This window comes from Triturus cristatus, chromosome 7 (assembly GCF_964204655.1).
Source record: "Triturus cristatus chromosome 7, aTriCri1.1, whole genome shotgun sequence".
NCBI classification, from domain to species: Eukaryota; Metazoa; Chordata; class Amphibia; order Caudata; family Salamandridae; genus Triturus; species Triturus cristatus.
The window spans coordinates 1,696,715,573-1,696,737,038 of record NC_140590.1 but is presented as its reverse complement, the minus strand read 5'-3'; the positions used below and the strand labels follow the sequence as shown (position 1 = coordinate 1,696,737,038).

Genomic DNA, 21,466 nt, shown 5'->3' with positions numbered 1-21,466 from the left:
AATTACACCTCAAATAATGCTTGTGGTAATATGCCTATTAACAGGCTAACAGGGTAGCCACTTAGGGCCATGGGGGTAGGCCACAGTATGACAAATCATGGCCTTTCATGCATTCTGGTAATTGTAGTTTTGGCTTACTGCCATTGAATTAATTAAACTAATACACATGATAACAACGAATTTTAACAGACAAGTCTCGAAGTGAGGACATGGAGTTCTGCAGACATAGAGTGTGTCTGGTGACACTGCAGTATAGAAACCTAACCCGGAAGGCAGCCCCACTGATGCACCATGAGGTGCTGCTGTAGGTAGAACACTTTTCCACTAGAAAACACCCTTGAAAGTTTGATATTTTGTGGATGAGACTCCATCATAGACCAGAAGTATTCCACAGGTAAGTGTTGGGGTGATTGTGACACCCACAGGAGAGCCAAGATCACCGCCTCAACACCACAGAGAAGGGCTGATCACTAGGAAGTGCTCCCTAAATTCAGCTACCCACAGGAGAGTAGAGACTCCCGCCCCACCACGCTGCCACATAGAGAGGATTTTGTACTTGTAAGTGTCTCATGCACAGTAACATGTCATTCTAATAGATTTTGACACCGCTGGTTAGGTTATTATGATGGACATATTTCCATAGACACATGTTGCTATGCATAGGGGGGCTTTGATTTACCTCGGGGGCCTTTATCCTCTAAGAGGCTGTTTTGTGAAGTCTTCTGCAGTATGCGGCATCCTCACCCTGCCCTTTCCCAAATCAACTTCTCCTACTGAAGCTCAGGGCCAGACAGGCCTTTTATACCACCGGGCATTTCCCCAATGGGCTAGAGCCCTTGGAGCCCGGATTTGAAAGCCCAGGTGCCTTTGTCAGCTTCCCCAGATTAATTGCTGCTGACACTGGGGGTTTTAAGGGAGAGACACAAGAGGGGGAGAGAGGGATGGAGATAGAGTGAGCACACAGAGTGGGAGAAGAGAGAGAATAGATGGATGGAAGGGGGAGAAATAGAGCAAGGATAGGAAAAGAGTGCTGCTGGTTTGAGCATTTTTGCCAAGGCTGCTTTTGGTTGCCCTGTCCTTCCCTACTGGAGCTGCTACGTGTAGGAGTTTTCACACACTCCCTCACCTTCTCAATCTTAGGCTCTCCTTTTGTTCACCTCTACATCAATCCTGCTCTTCTCTCTCCGTAGATGGATTCCGGGGTGCACACATACTCTTTCACTGCCCATCAAGAGTTTGTGGTGGACAGTCTACAACCAGCTACAGCGAAGGTTTATGATTACCTTAAACCAGGTGAGCTACCCTAGTAAACTGGCCCTTATATATCCAGGCAGAATGTTGTAGATGTGTGTCCTTATGACAATTTTTTAACACATGGCATGGGAATGTCTGAAGGTAGCAGAGCTAACTGCTATGAATGAAGCAACTGGAATGAACATAGAGCTATCCATTAAGACCTGCTTGCTGAGCACTGTCCAATGAGACTGAGACTGTGGCCCTTCGTTCCGTCCTTGTGAAATGATGGATGACCATACCATGGGTACCTCCAAGGTCCCGGGTGTAGCACAGTGGAAGAAAGGTATGTTGGAGTGGTTGATGGCTGATGAAAAACATGTGAAAAAATATGCATAGATTGAGTGCCAGATGTACGACCATTTCATATCGTGAGTCACAAATTGCGACTTTTTGCGAATCGCAATTTGTGACTCGTAAATTGGAATGCACAGCAGTGTCTCAGACACGGTTTGTGATTCCTAATGGGGTCGCTAAGGACCTACCTCATTGATATTAATGAGGAAGGTCGCAATTTGCGACCCCTTAGGAATCTCACATATCACAGGGATGGTGGCCTGCTGGGGACAGCAGACCACCATGTCTGTGTTTGCTCTTTAAATAAAGCAACTTTTTTTTCAAATGCAGCCTATTTTCCTTAAAGGAAAACGGGATGTGTTTAAAATAAAAAAATGAAAAGTTTTCTTTACATTTTTAAAGGGCAGACAGTGGTCCCACCACTGCCTGCTCTCAAAAAATATTCTTGCATACATCCACAAAGGGGAAGGGGTCTCCTGGTGACCCCTTACCATTTGTGACTGGCTTACCCCCTACTTGAAGTAGGTTGCAACTGTGATTGTTTCATGACCACATTTGCGGTTGCATAACAATCGCACATACCAGTGCGACTTGCTATTAGGGAGGGATGCCCTTGGCACTCCCCTTTCAAAATAGTGACTCACAAACCCTTTTTTGTGGGTCAATATTAGGTTACCGACTCGTAGGGTCGTACATCTGGCCCTAAAACCTTACAGAAGATATAGTGGAATGGGCAGAAATGTTAGCGAGAATGACGACTCCTTAAATAATAAACCTCCTTTAGGGGAACAGGAGTGTCCCTGTGAAAGGACGGTGTCCCAATCCCCCTAAACAGTAACTGTGGTTACTTGCATGCTTAGCAACAACATTGAGAAATATGTGTTGAATATTTAATTTTATAAAGATCCACTCTGTCGGATTGTTGTGGCAAAATTCATGAACTGAGATTTAAAATCAATAAAACGATATTTTAGGAAGAACAGGTGAAGAAGACCCCTCCAGAGGCTGGGTGGTCTCCATAGTCTTGGGTGGGGACTTTATGGGGCTGAGGCGGGGGCTGCCCAACTGCGGGATCACGTTGAAACTTGTCATTTGTTCCGGGGATGTTTAGGACCATGTTGTCTCGCTTCTTTCAAGCTGCCATGTACTGCCTAAGCAATCATGCAGATGTGTAAGGTCAAAGGTCAAGCTAAATTTGAAATTCTCTCTGTGAAAGATAGGTCCTTAGCTTTTTTAAAAATCCTTGCATGGTCTCTGGCGTGCTGTAGTGCCAATGGAAAGACATTCCTAAGTTTTGTTCTGAACCTTAAATGTGCAACATAAGTCCCATCAACCTTGGAAATTGAAGTGGTTCTTGACCTTAAAGGAATGTGTTATGTTACTTTTAATTCATATGCAGTGCTGGCCTGATTATACCATAAAAGGTGTTCATGCGATGCCATTAAAGGGTACAGTAGAACTAAGCCCATCTCACAATATTTGCTCACTTGCAGTGAACACTCACTTGCACTGAACAAGGACAGTTGTGCAGCTAGGGTTTATGCAAGGGGTGGCCTTGCATATGTTTCTTTCACATAAGAGTGCCCTTGCATATACCTCATTGGAGCAATTCATTAGATTTCTTCAAAGAGAAAAAAGTAGAGGATTTCTGAGATATATTTAATGAAGGTTTGATTCCTTCTAAAAAGGGTTACCAGGATTCCTAAAGGGCAGTCACCTTTTTAGTCTTGTACAGTCTTAATGTAGGAAGTACCATTCCCCGCTGTCTTTTGACAGCATTACTAAGTAGGTGTTTCAGTGAAATGTACTTTATTATAACTGATTTAGCGAATCTGAATACATTTTTTTAAAAAACAAGCATTGGCATAGTAAATACGTACCTGCTCTGAAAACTATTGTTTTTGACAATGCTCGCTGCGAATATTGCCCCTGCGGCAGCCATAATGTAGTAATATTTCATTAAAATGTACAAAAATGGATGAAAAGATGGCTGTCGTGGACACGCATGCGTCCTCAGCTACCATTTTTTTTATTAATTTTGAATGGAAACAGGAGCAGAGAAGTGAGTCAGACAATAAAGCCATCCCATCCAAAACTGCAGAGACCTAAAAATGACAGAAATCAGTGGTGCGTTCGTTATGCACATGGCCGGCTTTAGGGCTGCGTGATTGATGCAGCTGCACTGGGCGCTTACCTGGAAGGGGGCCAGTGCTGTGTACAGCAATCACTTAAGATTTAAAGGCACCTGCTGCAGAGTACCTTGTGTGTCCTGCTTTCAGGCAGCAATAGAAAGGTCAGGATAACTCATGCTGAATGTTCCTGCTAGAGAGAGAGATGAAGTTTTGTCTAGTGGTAGTTTTGACCCGCCATAAAGTAGCACACAGGGTTAATATTCCTGCTACAAAGAACAGATCTTTTATTTTATGTGGATAGCTGAGTGGATTAGTAAAGCCAACATTTACCAGCGCATTAAAACAAATTAAATGTATGTAAGAGAGGGACTATGTAGAGATATGGGGCACTTTTGCAGGGTGGTAGTGAGGGAATCTGAGGAGGAGGTCATTGGGAGTGGGGCGCCAAAAAGATTGTCACACTGGGCATCACCAGCGCTAAAGCCGGCCCTGGTTATGCATTATTTAAACATGCACATTTAAAATACATTTTCCGGAATGCGCACTTGCCAATATATATTTGTTTTTTACTTTTTATTAATGCAGCGGAATTATATGTGATCAATGATAAATGAAGCAAAGTTTCCATCTTAGTATGTCCTTGTTGGTGTCATAAACTGTGTAAGTGATTTTTTAAAATTTCTTTTTACAGGGGAGCGTGCTGAAATGCTGTATACTCCCATCAACAGATGTAAGACATAATTGTATATTACCTGCCAGACTTTCTGAGCATGGGGAATGCTAATTCTGTGATTACATAACTGCTAATTTATAACTAGAATGCAATGGTGTCTTCTATCAAGCTACAAGTTTGTCATGACGTCACATATTCTTTTGTCAGTGTTAGATGCCACCTCTTACACAATATGTCACTTTACATTCTTTGTAAGAATGAAAAATCTTGCATCATGTTATATTCGAGTGGCATTTTCAGAGTCTGCATACACCTGTAAGTATATCATCAGAGGCATGACTGAGTGTCTGGTAAATAATCAGTGTGACATCAGATCTCCCTCATGGTACTTCTTAACTAATTATCAGTGTTCCTATGCCTCTCACTATGACATATGCATCACTCGAGGCAGGCATACATTAACTTCCATCACTGGCTATTGCTATATTTTTGTTCTGAAAAGATGGTGCCTAAATCTCCTTATGATTTTTCCTTCCCTGCTTTTAGGTCAAGTAACTACCGAAGGAACCAGTGAGTATTTTAAAAATGAAAGAAATGTATTCAATGTACAGCACTATTTAAGATCACTTCTAGTTTAGAGTGAAGTCCCTCCTTAGGCTTCGGTGGTGGAGGGTGGGACAGTTCCCCAAAAACTTTTCTCACTTAGCACTTACACTGGGATCAGTATATCTAAGGAGTGCAGAGATGCCTACTTCTGTACCCGAGAAAGGTCTTTCTGATCACACAGTGAGGAACGCACAGCTGGCCACCCCAAGGGTGTCCCCAGGATGATCAAGGTTTAAATGCACTGGCAATGAGCACAAACCTCTCCACGTCTGTGCCACAAGAAGGAACCAGCCTGAGCCTTTACACTTAACCACACTCAACCGCGTCAGCTTTCCCCTATGAATTGTGAATGGCCGCCCAACTTGTCAGAGCCCGAGACATTGTGACGTTAAACTCACAACAAAGGCATTAGGGCCAGATGTGAAACCACATATAAGAAATCAAGCTGCACTAGCCACTGACCTGGATTGTAGAGAGTGAACAGATTCTGAAAGAATCACTTTTGGAATTAATCTTCCTACTTGCCAGCCATTTACGGATTTTTATACAGTGAACTTTAGTAGAATAAGGTATATCTCACAGGGAAAAAAAACTCTTAGACATATTATATATTCTTTGGCATTAGTACAGAACAAGGCCATTTTACTGCTTTTCTGGCCGAAACATGTTGGTATGTCTTATGAATGTGGTAATTCAGAAGGTTACCTGAGCTACATACGGGTATGCAGTTTCTAAAGGGGACAAGGGAAGGACTTTCTTTGTGATGCCCTCACACACCCCGAAGGATGTCATGCTTCATCATTGGGCTCTGCTCCTTGTCGGTCCGGCGCTGCAATGCCCGACGGGCTCCCGTAAACGGGGCTCTTTGGCGGAGATCTTTTGAAGAAGCCGTGGGGTGCGTGCGGGTAAGCGGGCAAGGATAGTGTAGTGCACAGGTAGTGGGTATTAAAATAAGTCTGGAGCAGTCCTGTTCAGAAATAGATTTAATGGTTCAGGTAGTTCCAGCTTAGTTAAAAAATACAGTTGTCTGAACTGAGCACCAATTTAGCACAGAGACAATATCCAGCAAATCAAATAAGAAACACCCAAAACACCAACAGACAGGCTCTCCTTGTAACCCAAACCAAACCGAAGACCGACCTGCTGACTTGTGGCACTACCTACACCCCAGAATCCAACATGATCAAGAAAGTGATCAACAAACACTGGAAAATCCTACAAGTAGGGGAGCAAACATTTAGCAAACCCAGGTTCGCCTTTAAGCGCACAGCAAACATCAAGGACTTGCTCATCGGTACAAGACCTAGGAAGCACACTACACCCCCTAACACACTCTGGCGGGCAATGCATTGTATGTCCATTAACAAAAGCTACCAAAACCATCGCACTGACCAACACATGGATATGGAAACAAAATAACCACACCAATTGTAACACTTGCAATTGTGTTTATTTGGTCACATGTCCCTGTCAGCGCCAGTACATTGTTAGTTAATGACAAGCACTAAGACTTGAGTTTGCTGTGCACTGTTCAGTTGGTGGTCCCACCACAATATAAACCATTAGTTTTCAAACTTATTGGCATTTATTCTTCTTTTCAAAATAATATTATAAGCAAAAATGATTCATTTTCAATGTGCATTACATTCTTTTGCAATGTCAATTTGTTACATGAATATACATTATATACATAGTAAGCAAATGCTTAAAATACAACGTCACTTGTACAATGTCATACAATATTCAGTGCTTATGCCCAATGCATTTCGAAACTAAAAACTGTTCCTTCCTCAGGGGCGACATCTGTAAATGAAACATAGATTGGTTATTTTAAATTTTTTAATAGATGTCCTAAAAGAGCTCAAGATCACTGTATTATTTCATCTGATTATAATAAATCACATGTTGACCTGTGGTTATTACTCTTATGAATTGCCTATATTAAATGTTCAAATCCGGCACCCAGTGTGTTTGTGTGCGGTGTATAACACAATATCATACCTGAAACTGCATAACTTGTGCTTTATGTATCAGCCAATCAAATTCAACAACTGTAAGACAACCAATAATAAATGCCTGTAATCAATGAACCGCTGTGTACAAAGCCAATACTGATGCTATAACCTTAAAGCAGTTATACTTCCTTACCTCAAGTTATCCGATTGAGGTCTGATCTGTAATAAAATAAATAAACCAACTTGTTCAAAATGAATCCTAGCCAAAAAGTCTACAAGTTGTTTTTTAGAGAGATCTATCTAGAAGTGCATACACAAACGATGTAGTAACCGCTGTGTCTCAGAGTTCTTACCTTACTAAACACCATTTGACGCTTGTAGTCTGTAACAAAAAAAATCAAAGTTTCAGACACACAGTTGTCCGGCATTTGCCCGTCCTGATTAAAATACCGAAAGAGGCGACCGACGCTAGCCGCTCGCCATTATTCGTTCACCCATGTTTTACCTTAACACTCGATTTCGTAATCCGTAACTCGGCTGCCTGGATTCAACGTCGTTTCCTGGTTGCAATCTTGCGGGGTTATAAGAGTAAACGGTGTTGTTAACTAAACATAACTGACGGACTCCCGGGTCACCACAAACTAATAGACGCGGTCCATGATATACTGGTGCAATACATGTATCCAAAATGCTTACGCTATCACAAAAATGCAGACTTAAGACTAAATCGCTATTTTAAATCTGACAAATATCGAAACCTATATTCAACTCAAATAGGTAGCTATTAATATGTTAAATTAACGGAACGTGTTGATAAAACAATATGATGATACTAAGTTGAACCTAAACAACACTAATTCACGTTACATTGTAAAAATTAAACAATAACCATGAAGCAAAAATTATATAAATGCGAGATTTCTATACTATTCGGTTCAACTGAAGTTCTCCAAAAATTCCATCATATACTATGATAATCCGCGATATACACGCGATTCTATGCCATGTACCTATATAATATTCTGTTGTTCATGGTTGCTCAAGACAGACTATGACTCCAAAAATTATTATGCCTAATAAAAAAACACATATCTGAAAAAGGTATAAAATAAGATAAGACGATATACCACTTGCTCGTATATCTAGTGTATGATAACCGTAATATTATTCTATCCTAATGGCCTAAAAACGCTACTCCTTATGACAAGTTATAGTCCATACTAGCATTGAGAACCTGTACCAGATTCCTGCCAACTGCTGACACTATGTATATGTCATGATTCACATCAATCTCATGATTTTACTGTAGTGTGATGTGTGTGTTACTTTGCTAGGCATTGGGTGGAGTGTAACCGTTATAAACTTTTGGTTATCATATGGTAAACCTACAAAAAACAAGACATATCTAATCTGTCTTTCAGCCCCTTAGGAATCATGGTTTGTAAGGATTTTATCCAATATACCCCGCGTTGAAGCAGTTTTTTATTATTCTCAACTCCCGGATGTGTTTTGACTTTTTCTATGATCTGAAATCTTAATTGGGAAATGGAATGAATGACCTCTGTCCAGTGTGCTGCTACTGCTGAGGTTAGATGTTTTGTTCTTATTCGACTTTTGTGTTCAGTGAGCCGGGTTTTGATTTTGCGTTCTGTTTTTCCAATGTATGCTTTTCAACAAGGACACTTTATGCAGTATATCACATTGTCTGTATTACAGTCACTCGTATCTCTCAACGGTATTTGTGCTCCTGGGATGGGGTGTGTTAGCTTGTTGTCTATGATCGCATTGTTGTAATGTATGCAGTTGTGACATCTCATAGTTCCTTAACCCCTTGAGTGCCCGCCCCTTTCCCCGCCCTGTGCCGGCCGTTGCATTAGCGGGCGGGGTTTATGACGAGCTGGTCTCGTCATGGGCACAGCGCAACCGCGGCCCATGACGAGACCAGCTCGTCATGGGCACTCAAGATGTTAAGGTTCCTTGGATTGATTATCAGGCGTAGGCATTGAAAGTAATTCCCGCAAATTTCTCCCTCTTGTGTATGCATGTAAAGGTAAATCTTTGAATAGATTGTTGAAATCCGGTTCATTAGCTAATAACTCCCATCTTTTATTGATAATATTTTTAATGGCTGGTGAGCTTGTAGTGTATTTGGACACAAATACAATTCGATTGGTCTTGGTTGTAGTGTTGGCAATGAATAAGTGCTTACGTTCTTTATTAGAAACTCTGTGTATGCAATCTAGAAGCACTTTGTCAGGATATCCTCTTGTTTTGTATCTTTGTCTGTATTCCTCTGTTTTGATGGAACATACTGTTGGATCAGAACATATTCTCTTTATCCCTATGAATTGAGAGTATGGCAGATGTTTTATGAGGCTCCTAGGATGAAAACTGGAGTGATTTAAAGCATTATTTCGATCTGTCGTTTTGGTGTATAGTTGGGTGTCTACATCCTCCACCATCTGGTTTCTTAATGACTGTTGCATCCATATATTCTATTTCCTTGTCAGGAATCTTGTGAGTGAATTGTATTCTGGGGTCAAACGTATTGAGTGTTTGTACCATTTCCTCCAGTTTTTCTCTGGTATCTATCCAGACCAAAAAGATGTCGTCTATGAATCTACAATATAATTTAATCTTGGACAACCAAGATGGATTGCTCATGAGATTCTGATGTTCAAATAAAGCCATAAAAATGTTCGCGTACGCGGGCGCCCCCGAAAAACCCATGGAGGTTCCGGTGAGCTGTGCGTAATATCTGTCATCCTACTTGAATAACTGTTTTGTAAACAATAACTCAGTAGCTGTAATAATAATAACTTTTCAGTTTTGATATCTTCTAGTCGTAATAGAGCCCACTCAACTGCTTCTAATCCAGCTGCATGTGGTATCGACGTGTAAAGCGCAACCACGTCTATTGTAGAAAGTAGCCAGGATGCTTGTGTGTTCCATTCGATATTTTGTAATTCGAGTAAAAAATCTGTGGTATCTTTTATGTATGATATCCAACCTTGCACGAATTTCTGCAGAAAATGCTCTAAATATCTGCCTAGGGGTTAAAAATGGACCCACACCCAGACACGATGGGTCTAAAGGGAGGATTCTCCAAATTTTTGTGGATCTTTGGTATCATGTACAAATGAGGTCTCCGTGGATTGGATGTTGTAAGATATGTCCTCGTAGCTTCATCAATCCAGTCCATGTCTACTGCATATTGTAAGATTTTTTCCAAGATACCGAGCAGTTCATTGGTAGGATCAGAGTCCTAACGGTAAGTATGTGTTAGTGTCCATGACGTGTTGATTGACTTTTTGTTGTTAGAAGACCATATCCATCAATACTATGGCTCCTACCTTGTCAGCTGGTTGGACAGTAATTTCTGGATTATTTGCTATTGATTTTAATGTTATCCTGTCATGTTTTGTTAAATTTTGTTTGCTGGGTCTAATGAAATTCAAGGCCTTGATATCCTTTTTAATCATTATTTCATACGTGTCTAACATTTTGTGTGAGACTGGCGCTTGGAAGGTGCTCTTGGGCTTGAATTTCACACTTTCAGTTGTTTGATCAGTTTGTTCAGTGTTGACCACGTTGGTGAAAAAATTACGCAAGCGTAACGTGCGCATGAACCTGAATAAAGATGTTTCCACTTCCATATTATTGGTGGTACTTGTGGGTACGAATTACAATCCTTTGTTTAACACTTTGGTTTGTTGGGATGTTAGTTGAGTTGAAGAAATATTGACAATTAGACTATGTTCTTCCCGCTGCGGAGAGATTTTCCGGCCTTTCCCCCACCTAATTGGGCGGGTGTTCCTGTAGTTGCCTTCTGTTGGGCTGGTGGTAACCCTTGGTCTGGAGCCTGAGACAAAAAAGACACAGTGGTTGTTGTATTGATGTTTTCAACTAGTTGTGTGGTGGATCCAGTTGTGCTGGTGCCTGAAGTGCCTGGTTGCACAGGTGTTCTGTTTGTGGAGGTATCCTTATTGCTTACCAGACTTTCTTTAGATGAGTGAGTTGTAGTTTTCCTATGATCAAATCTTCTACGGGCATAGATGTCTGCCCATGTATAAACCTCGTTCAGTTTATAGTCTATTGTGTCTCTTTTGTATTTTCTCAATTTTCCTTCCTGTAATTCTTTACTGTATTTTTCCAACTTTTGATTCAATCCCTCCAAATTGATCTGCCAGGTTTTTTGTTCCATTCTCAGTTCTAGTTCACATTTCAAGGTTTGGATTTCTTTTTCTAGTTCTTGTATAGCCTTTGATAATTCCTCCATTATCAATAAGGTGAGATCTAAGGAACATTTATTTAAAATAGAATACCATTTATCCATGAAAGCTGGGTTCAAGTGAAAACGAAATAACATAGGCTTGATAGACAGACGTAATCCCCTCGGTATTCGTGTGGCTTTATGGTACTAAACTAACGTAGATGTGTGTAGTTTCTGGTTCAGTTGTCTTCGGGTTAGATATTCCAACTGTTTTAATTCTTGTGATATTGAGCCCCCATGGGCATCCATTAATCTTACTTCTTGTATGAGAGCGTATATTTCAGTTGCCTGATCTGATGTGTATACCATTATTGTTGCTCTATTGTCCGTTATGTTACTAATAGATTCGAAAGACATTTTTTGTGGGTGCCAATACATTGGCATGACAACACATCCAGTAAAAACAAGGATTACGGAACATAGGAGTAACATCAAAGGTAAAAAAAACAACATCAAGATGTGTACTCACTATGCAGAAGCAAACCATACCCCCAACAACCTTTGCTGAACCATTTTGGAACCCTGCAAAAACATCACAAAAGACGCACTGTTCAGAAAAGAACAACACTGGGTTTTCAAATTATCATCCCATATCAGGGGGCTTAATGATGATATCCCCTGGGTAGAACTCAACCGCTAATTCCACAATATTTAGGGCCCCCTCCACCTATGCCCTTTACTGATACTAGGCGAACTGCCCATATTGTTGGTAGGTTATTTAATGCAATACACACACACACATGCGCATTACCCAGACACTACCAACCGTAGTTTCGCGCCGAAGCTAGACAAATCCCACACACTGACTTCTGCTCTGAGAACGCCCTTGGATTGTCCCTTCCTCAAAGATCTTGGAAGTGCCCCCCCCACTAGCACTCAGGCATCATATTTATTACAGGCCTGATACGAGCCTCTTAGAACATATAAGTTCTCATGTCCATTAGACACTGTGGCAATACACACCACACACTCACCCCAATGGCCCAGGAAGATAGCTTGGTACAAATAGCCGACAGTGGCCACCAGTAAACAACTCCAATTCTCCATGTGTACTTTACCATGCGAGATTCCACATCAGGCATACAATTGCGGGGATATCTGTCCATCGTATTCCACATATACTTAATAAAGTTTTATACCACCCAACCAACATGGCAGTGTAGGTTAGCGTTCTTGCCTTTGGACGCTCGCTCGAGCTCAAATACGTGAATCCCGGAAGTAGCAGTCACGTGGCCCAAAGCAAGGGTAGGCTCACCTCTAGTTGCCTTCCACCCAGCCGTGAGTATACGCTGCCGCCACATTGGAGATTTCCGGTAAGACCTGAAACGAATTGTTTTTAAACCGGATTACTCCTTTTCCGTTACAGCATCAGAGCAACAACGTGCTCTGTATTCCCCCGTCAAGTCGTAGACTTCTATACTGAGGGTGAGTAGCCATGAATAGTGACGACTTTCACGTGGGTGCGCCAAGCTGAGGCTCTCATCAAACATCTCTGCCAATAAGTGTGCAACGCATGTGTATGCAGTATACATATAGTTAATTTTAAGAATGTCTAAACCCTTCGAACCATCACGAACCTATGAATTGTGTATTTTTAACCGAGTGTACTTTTAAACAAGTGTATGCCTCCTGTGTACCAGATCCTGTACTCACAAGGATCGCTACTTAGTATACAATTGAGGTCATTGACTTACTATGGCTTCCCTAGCATCACCTCTTGGTCATGAGTATGTCGAGTATGTGTTGCTAACCGAACGGATATCATTGCCGCGTTCGGTTTCCACAATGATTGTCAATTAGCGTGCATATGAGCATTATGACAAACTGGGACTTCCTCAGCTTCCTCAGTATACCAGACGTGTGTGTTCGAGTGTGAGTGTGCAGCATTTTTAAGTGTGTGAAACTCAGCGAGCCAGGACTCTCTGGCTAGCACACTACCAATTAACAGTTACCAATGGTTTTCTAACTGAGTGCGTGGGACTACCTTCATTTGCTCGGTCTGCGGCATGGTATGTACATGAATCCAATGACAAATCGCACGTTGTCTGTAGTGGGTTCCACTGCTCAATTATGCACCAATTTAAACATCAAATAACTCATGAGCCTCTAACTGAGCATGCGTCTCTAGGGCTCTATATCCTGGCCACCACCGAGTATGCACCCAAACTACACAACGTACAATCTAAGTGGCCAGCACTGTTCACCACTAGGGGCATTATCACTGTAACCATTGGTGTTTGTGAGTGGCACAATGCGACTATGCATCCACTATACAAGCCCTCGCATGCTATCAAGTACCACTATCCGTGCATGCTTTGGTCCCACCACTACTTAGCCAGGTGTTAGGTCTTATACTCAAAAGAGATACCCCCTGTTCATTCAGATTTTAACCTCCATTGTTGTTGTTTGTTTCTCCCCTTGCCTCCCCTTACAGGTCTCCAACTGCCCAGTATAGGTCTACTAGGGCTCCACTCTATTGTGTCTGGTTACCATACTACACTTAGGGAACCAGACCTCTTGTAGTGCACCATCCACTCACTTAGGTCCTAATGAAGTGCCACACGACTCGTTAGGAGCAATAAGGGCAATGAAACATGTCGACCCATCACATAGCGATAGCCCTCTAGGAACATTGCATCCACGTAGGGTGTCCACATATTTTTTAACTAAGCTGGAACTACCTGAACCATTAAAATTATTTCTGAACAGGTCTGCTCCAGACTTATTTTAATACCCACTACCTGTGCACTACACTATCCTTGCCCTTTTACCCACATGCACCCCACGGCTTCTTCAAAAGATCTCCACCAAAGAGCCCCGTTTACGGGAGCCCGTCGGGCATTGCAGCGCCGGCCCGACGAGGAGCAGAGCCCAATGATGAAGCATGACATCCTTACGGGGTGTGTGAGGGCATCATGAAGGAAGACATGTCCTTCCCATGTCCCCTTTAGGAACTGCATACCCATTTGTAGCTCAGGTAACTAGGAGCCTCGTGTGCAGGACCTGTTTAAATAACGGCTCCCGGTCCCCCCTCCCTTCTTTTTGACGTAATTCAGAAGGTGCCACAGGTTCATGAAGCCCCTTCTATAGTACTAATTTGCAGGAAGCAAAGATGGTACCCACATAAGAGGATGGTGGGCCATATTGGAGGTACAGAAACATTTTCAAAATGGCAATGCAAGGCAACTGCAATCACATCAAGCGTTTTACAAATAGAACCTATTAAGTTTAGAAATGAAAATACTGAAGGTGTTCTTTATTCTGCATGGTTTTGGCCCACTTCCCATAGTTTTTTTATTTGTAGTTTAAACTTATTGGTGAACTTAAAAACAGAATTTCTGTATACAAAGCCAAAAACTTAATTAGCAGAATCAGGCTTTTCAAGCAGATATTTACTTACTCCTGTGTAAATCTCAAATATCTAGGTGGACCTTTCCGCAGGAGGAGGTGAAGGTTCTTGGCGTAAAAAAAAAGAATGATGAGTGCCTGCCGCAGGACTTTGTGGGTATTTACAGCCATTTTCCATGCATTTTCCCATCCTCAATACTCATGGAAATGCATTCTTGGAAATGTGAAGAGTAGGTTTTGAAGGTGCAGGTACCACAGGTGAAGGTGCAGTGGTTTTTGAAACACACCCAATACTAAATGGCGTACAAGGCAGGGTCTTAAATAGGGACACAGGGAGGTGCTTCTGACAAGTACAAATAGGGCTCCCATACCACTGACAGGCCCCATACAAACATTACATTGACCAGGGGGATTCATTCAGTGTATTAGCTCCTAGGTGTAATTGACCCTGTCAGTGTGGATTGGTTATTCCCCCTGATTTACCTATCACCAGATCAGTTGTAGACTTTTTCCAAAACTGTAGGTACTTTCATATTTTAAGACACTCGACGTTCTTGACGCCACAGGAGCTGTGGATTACTGTGACATCTGTGCACTCCGTGAATGGAACCTGTTCTCAGGCACTGCTCAAAGTGTGTGCATTGCATTTTGATTCAGACTGGGAAAATTGAGTTTGGACTTCACTCGTTTTAACACACCCACACTCCTTCACTTACTGTTTCATACTCAATTTCAGTTACTCAAACATACTCTCAAACTCAGATTCCCACTCACTTTCACTCTCATTGACACTTTCAAACACACTCATACACGTTTTCACTAAATCCTATCCACTCTCAATCACTTACAAACATACTCTCACATACATATAGACGTGCATAGAGAAATATTATTTTTTCTACTTACATTGTTTACTTAGCTCACAACAGTAGGAATCTGGTGCTGGTCATTGGAACCAGCAAGCCATGATTGCGAACAAGGAGCCAGGCAGTGGAGCTGGGGCAGGTTTGAAAAGGGGAAGACCCACCTCGACCACATCAGCTTCTTGATAGAACTGGAAGCAAAACCCTATAAGAGGCTGGTATAATGCTGGGAATCCTGCCCTTGCTGTGTGGCTTTTCATTGGCTTCAGGGATGCACTGACATGCCCCCTGCAGCCACATTTGAGCAGATATGCTGTGCTGCCTGAGGAATTCGCAGTATGTCTGCTAAACAAAATGTATTGTACCTGTGTGAGGGGATTGTAGTTGAACTACAACCCTCACACATGCACAATCCAGACATCCAGATACAGGGAGTAATGTTTTAACAGTACTCTGGAGCTGGAACATGTCTCAACCCGCTCACCTTCTCTTCCTCCTCCTACTGTCATGAGGAACCTGGAGAAGAGGCAGAGAGGGTTGACCTGCACACCATCAGTCAAAACTCATTTTTTCATGAACACAGCTAAACTGATAAACGCGCAGGGGCAACACAGGAGGCAGGGGGGCTGCTCACTGAAGCCTCTGACAAGGAGCCACTGCTGCTGCTGTTATCCTGAGGAGTCATACAGAGAATAGACAACTTTGAGAAGAGCAATATCCAAATGGAGACGCAACAATCACCAGTTAGTTCATTAAATTCGAAAAATACTAACTTCAGGCGTATCAAATCAGCTTTATTGTGGAAAAAGTTAATTCCTTTATTAATCTTAAGACAAATCTTTTTCTTCATGAAATACATTCATTCAGCCAACGAGCTTCCTCATGGCTACATTTTACAACATAACAAAAAGGATGTATGACGTTACAACGCATACTTTTACAACGCATGCACTTACAACGCAATTTTTACATCGCAACATCCACTACAACGCATTCCATTACATCGCATGACACTACAACGCATTTTAAAAAACTACCTTTACAACGCATTCCATTACATCGCATACTACCTTTACAACGCATACCATTACAACGCATACTGGTACATTGCATTTAAGGTAAGTGTTGGATAGTATAGGGGTAAAAATTACTATTCTAACTCCAGGGGGTGCAACAGTAGGGTAAGTGTTGGATAGTATAGGGGTAAAAATTACTATTCTAACTCCAGGGGGTGCAACAGTAGGGTAAGTGTTGGATAGTATAGGGGTAAAAATTACTATTCTAACTCCAGGGGGTGCAACAGTAGGGTAAGTGTTGGATAGTGTAGGGGTTAAAAATTACTATTCTAACTCCAGGGGGTGCAACAGTAGGGTAAGTGTTGGATAGTGTAGGGGTTAAAAATTACTATTCTAACTCCAATGGTATGCATTGTAATGGTATGCGTTGTAATGCCTGCGTTGTAGTGACATGCGATGTAGTGTCTGCGTTGTAATGGTATGCGTTGTAATGGTATGCGTTGTAGTATCATGCGTTGTAAAGGATGTTCCGTTGTAATGCCTGCGTTGTAAGTGTAGTGCGATGTAATAGTTGCGTTGTAAAGGTTGTTTCCCTAACAAAAAATTACAGCCATCTGAAATTGCAAACAGTTACAAACATCATCATATTTACACATACAAATTGAAGTAGAAACCTACTACAATGATCAGTACAAAACCCTACCAATCAGGTGTGGGACAGATTAGCTAGCAGAAAAAGGAGACAAAACAATCAAGTTGAATTATGTTAAATTACGTAACATTTTCACAAAGAAGAAAATGTACTTATACAGTCATGTTCAAATCTTAAAATCAAGTTGGGCAAGCTATCCTCACTCACAAATTCGCACTTAAACAAATTAATTCATTTGTATTCCAGAAACAGCCCATACATCAGTATGATACAACATGGCTATTGGGCCGATTAAGATGTTGGTCGGATCGCAACCTACGGCCTGTCGGTGGTGCTCCGACCAACATCTTTACTTGCAGTACGCCCACTGCATTATGATGCAGCTGGTGGAGGGACGTTCGCTGTGCTTCAATTCCCTAATGACGGTGGAGCCAGGCTTGGCTACGCCATCGGGATTATGAGGGCAGTTTCCCACAGCCTTTCCATGCTGGCCTTTCCGACATGGAAAGGCTGTTGAAAGTGTTTTTGGTGGCTCCTAGCAGGACCCCTTGGCCCTCCACTATGGGGACAGGGGGGCACCTATGGTGCCCCCTCAACATCCCGCACCATGTGTGGTGCCTGCTACACGGTACAGGAATGTTTCCAAACCTCCATTCTACAAATGGAAGCTTGTGCTGCGGGCCTATTCTGCCCACTGCACAAGATTCTATTGTAGAATGGATGTTGCATTCAAGCCAGGGGGTTGGAAATGCCGACCTAAGGTCGGGCCGTTCCAGACTGAAACACATCGTAATCAGGGCCTTGGTATTTCGAAATCATAACTTTAATGGTTTACCCCAAGGGCATTCTTATTCATGAAACACAGATAGATTTCAGGCACTATAATCATGATTTGAACAAGTATTAATCTTAAGGCTGAATTCAGCTATCACCGACCTCAAAAATTTCTTTTATCCAGGTTGGGCATAAAATACCTTAAATTCTTATAAATGGTTCTGAACCCTCATTCAATCTGGGCAATTTGGGAGTCAAACATAGGGAATCAACTGGCTGTGCGGTCAATTACCCTCTAGCTAACATGCAATCTTTAAGTAGGGTGTCTGAAAAATGTAAAGTTGGAATTCAGAGTTGTTGCAAAGCAGGCAAACTTTGCAGTTTGTGAAAACTTCTAAGCTTGGAAAGTTCTACCTGAGGGTAAATAAAAAAATGGTTTAAAAAGAGGCTTCATTCACAAAAATTATTTTGCAAGAAATGCCTCCTTTTAAAGGTGTTTACAGAGATTTTTCCCTCAGCTAAAATCTGACTACCTATACACCTTCACAAAGATTGCAAAGTCTTCAAAAATCTTCAAGAAGTTTGGGCCAGGAAATCTTTGACACATCAGACAAAACTACTGCTCCTTTCTTTTTCCTGCCTCATGTTAGCAGGTACAAATTTAAGTTGCACAATTTTGTGTTTGAAACACATATGAATGAAGAGGATAGCCTGTATGCCTCTTCGCATAGTTCATGCTGGATGCAAGTGTCTGAGAGTGGAGAGCATCTCGGTCACAAACCCTTTTACAAGATTCCACAGGCAAAACTCACCAAGTTCTCTGGGCTTCACTGCTCTGCAGAGTCACCATGTTGTCAATGTCAGTGTAAGACTTAGAGCTTAAATGAAGAGTAAATAAGTCAGTAGTACAAGGAGATGAACATGTTTGAGAAAAAATATATAGGCTTACTTAGGGGTGCTAAATCAACCTGTGCAATGAGAGAGAGTAATATTTGTGGCTAGAGGCACCCTCATGATGGCAAAGATATAAAGCAACATCATGAAGTTTGAGGCAGGAAGTAATCGCAACTTCACACACCCTGGATGAAAGCTACTCTTCTCTTCTACTGACCAGCTTGAAATTAGATTTCTTAGACATAACGGGCTTTGGACAATGGATTTGTTATCTTACTCTATAACTCAAGTTGCTGTCAATGTTTTTTCCAACTGAACTTCTAGGACCTGCTCAATGTTTGGAGTACTTTTGCATGGTGTTAAAAATGTCATGAAGATGTGGAGTAATGTAGTGCCGCAATCGGTCCCATTCACTGCACAGCAATATTTAGGAGAGAGAGCAAAACAGCAATGGGTGGCCATCACAGAAAGAAACGATTGCATGCAAATCAGATTGTGTCCTGCTCCAGAAGCAACAATGCAGTTCCACCTGCTAAGCCACATCCCCACCAGGCTTATCAGAAGTTTCTGTGGGCCAAAATATTTTTCAAGGCCCACTCTGATTTACAAAACAAATTTGCTGGTATAGAATAACAGTTTTGTTGCCACTTTGTGGCAATGCTACATTAGTTCACTATAAAAGTGCAGTTCATGCCTGCTATTTTATTATTTTAATACATTTTGTAACTCAAGAACAAAGTGCTTTGGCTGCCGCACCCTTGTGAACAAGGCACCCACATCTGGGCATACGGGTGGTTTATAGGTAAATATTTATACTCACAATCACATAGAACTAGGAGAGTGTTTCTTTGAGATCCTACAGGGTTTTGAGCTGAACTTAACCAATCCATGCAAAACTTCTGTCCCTGCCATTGTCAGAGCTGCCTCCCAGGTACCAGGCTGGATGTACCTTTGTGGAGAGGCATATTCAAGACAAATCATGCACATCTGTATTGGTCAGCAATGTTACTACAGAACACTTGGAAAGTGACTGATGCTTTTTAAGGCAACACATCTCCTGCTTAACAAATAAAGCACTCTGAGCACCCAATGACCAACAAAGAAAAGTTAAAGTAGAGAGAAAGATCGTCGACTTAGACTCCATCAACATTTGAAATGCTTTTGCGGCCACATCTACTTCAGTCATTTATGGTCAAACTAAAAATGTGTCCGTTTTATCCGCTGCATGTATGGTATCTCTTATGAGGTCAGGAACTTTATAAAATGCAGCTCTCTAAAATAATTTTCCTTATTTTGCCTTGCAATGTTTGCAGGACCAGAACCTACAACACCAATGACCAGTAAGTACTTTTGAGCTGTAATTCATTACAACTTTTTTAGGTCTGGCTACAGACATCTTTATTTATTGATTACGATCTCTTTTTGATTCTTCACAAGTACATTAGGAAGTAGAGAAAAATTGTTTGGGTCTGTCTCCTTAGCCGGTGGCGTTCATGTGATTTTCTAAGGTTGACATTGATCGGATGGGCTGGTCATCCAGGCTAAGGCATTTGGTGGATGGCTTAATTATCACATTTGTGTTTCAATTAGGTTTTGGTGATGGGAAATGAGATGGATCTTTTGTTAGACTTCACACCTATATGTAATCAAGTTTACAGTTCAGAGCCAATATTTGTTCTATGATGACAGTATTATGTTATCATTGTTGATTTAAAGCATATTTGTTTAGGAAGTACATGCTATATGGATGGCTTAGCCTGTAACACGGACACAGTGCTATTCACTTGTCACCACTGGTCACTCATGTGTTTTACTTTGCTATCATGATAACATGTTGGATTTACAGCTACATTTGTTCAAAAAGTAAAGACTTACACATACACATAGGTTTTCATTGAACATGCAGTGAAAATACCAACCCATGGTCAAAAGTATCTGCTATGTAATATATAGCTGTGTATGCTTTTCAGTTTCACCACTTGCAAAGTACTTTGAGGGATGTGCTTAGCTCTGTGAATGAAATCTGTTCAACAAAGGTACTTTTGTTATTTATTACGCAGGAACAGAATATATACATACTATGTTAGATGGAAACCATTCTTTTTCTTCTCATTCACGATACGATTTCTTTTAGATTTCATTGTAAGCAAAAGCATAAACCATGTAGAGCATTAAATGGATATAACCACTCATCTACAAGTAAAAAGTGTACTTTATGTATAACTGTGCATGTTTTACCTTGTCCTTAAAGCCAGTATCGCCAATACCACAAATGCCATCACTACCAGTGCCACCACCAACAGTTACACCACGGCCAAAATAACCACCCTTTCCATCACCCGAACACCTCCAACACTACCCCATGACCATTAAAACCAAGTACCTTCAATAGCACCACCAATACCACCACTGCCAATAACACACCACCACCAATGTCACACAACCACCAAAATCTCACCATTGCAATAGCACTACCAAATCCACAGCACCGATAAAACACCATAGAAGTTGAAAAAATACCGCACCACAATATACTGCCATGAGGACCACAACCAGCAATATGACCAATATCAGATCGCAATAAATGCCTATTACATGAGTGCCAGTACTACTCCACCACCAATAGTGCCATTACAACGTATGGTAAACTGCGTATAATCTAAAGAATGTTAACATACATTGCTCATAAT

The 21,466-nt window shown here is 41.5% G+C and overlaps 1 protein-coding gene across 4 annotated transcripts in view; it reads left to right on the top strand.

Annotated features, from left to right (window-relative positions):
* The window catches only part of LOC146812806 (alpha-2-macroglobulin-like protein 1), a 468,691-nt gene that overhangs the window by 381,201 nt on the left and 66,024 nt on the right, over window positions 1-21,466 (top strand). For all 4 annotated transcript variants that reach the window (XM_085619916.1, XM_085619915.1, XM_085619914.1 and 1 more), the window contains exons 34-37: window positions 1,191-1,293; window positions 4,414-4,452; window positions 4,942-4,965; window positions 20,090-20,116. In XM_085619916.1, the coding sequence (XP_085476042.1) occupies window positions 1,191-1,293; window positions 4,414-4,452; window positions 4,942-4,965; window positions 20,090-20,116 (193 nt within the window). The remainder of the gene's footprint in view (window positions 1-1,190; window positions 1,294-4,413; window positions 4,453-4,941; window positions 4,966-20,089; window positions 20,117-21,466) is intronic.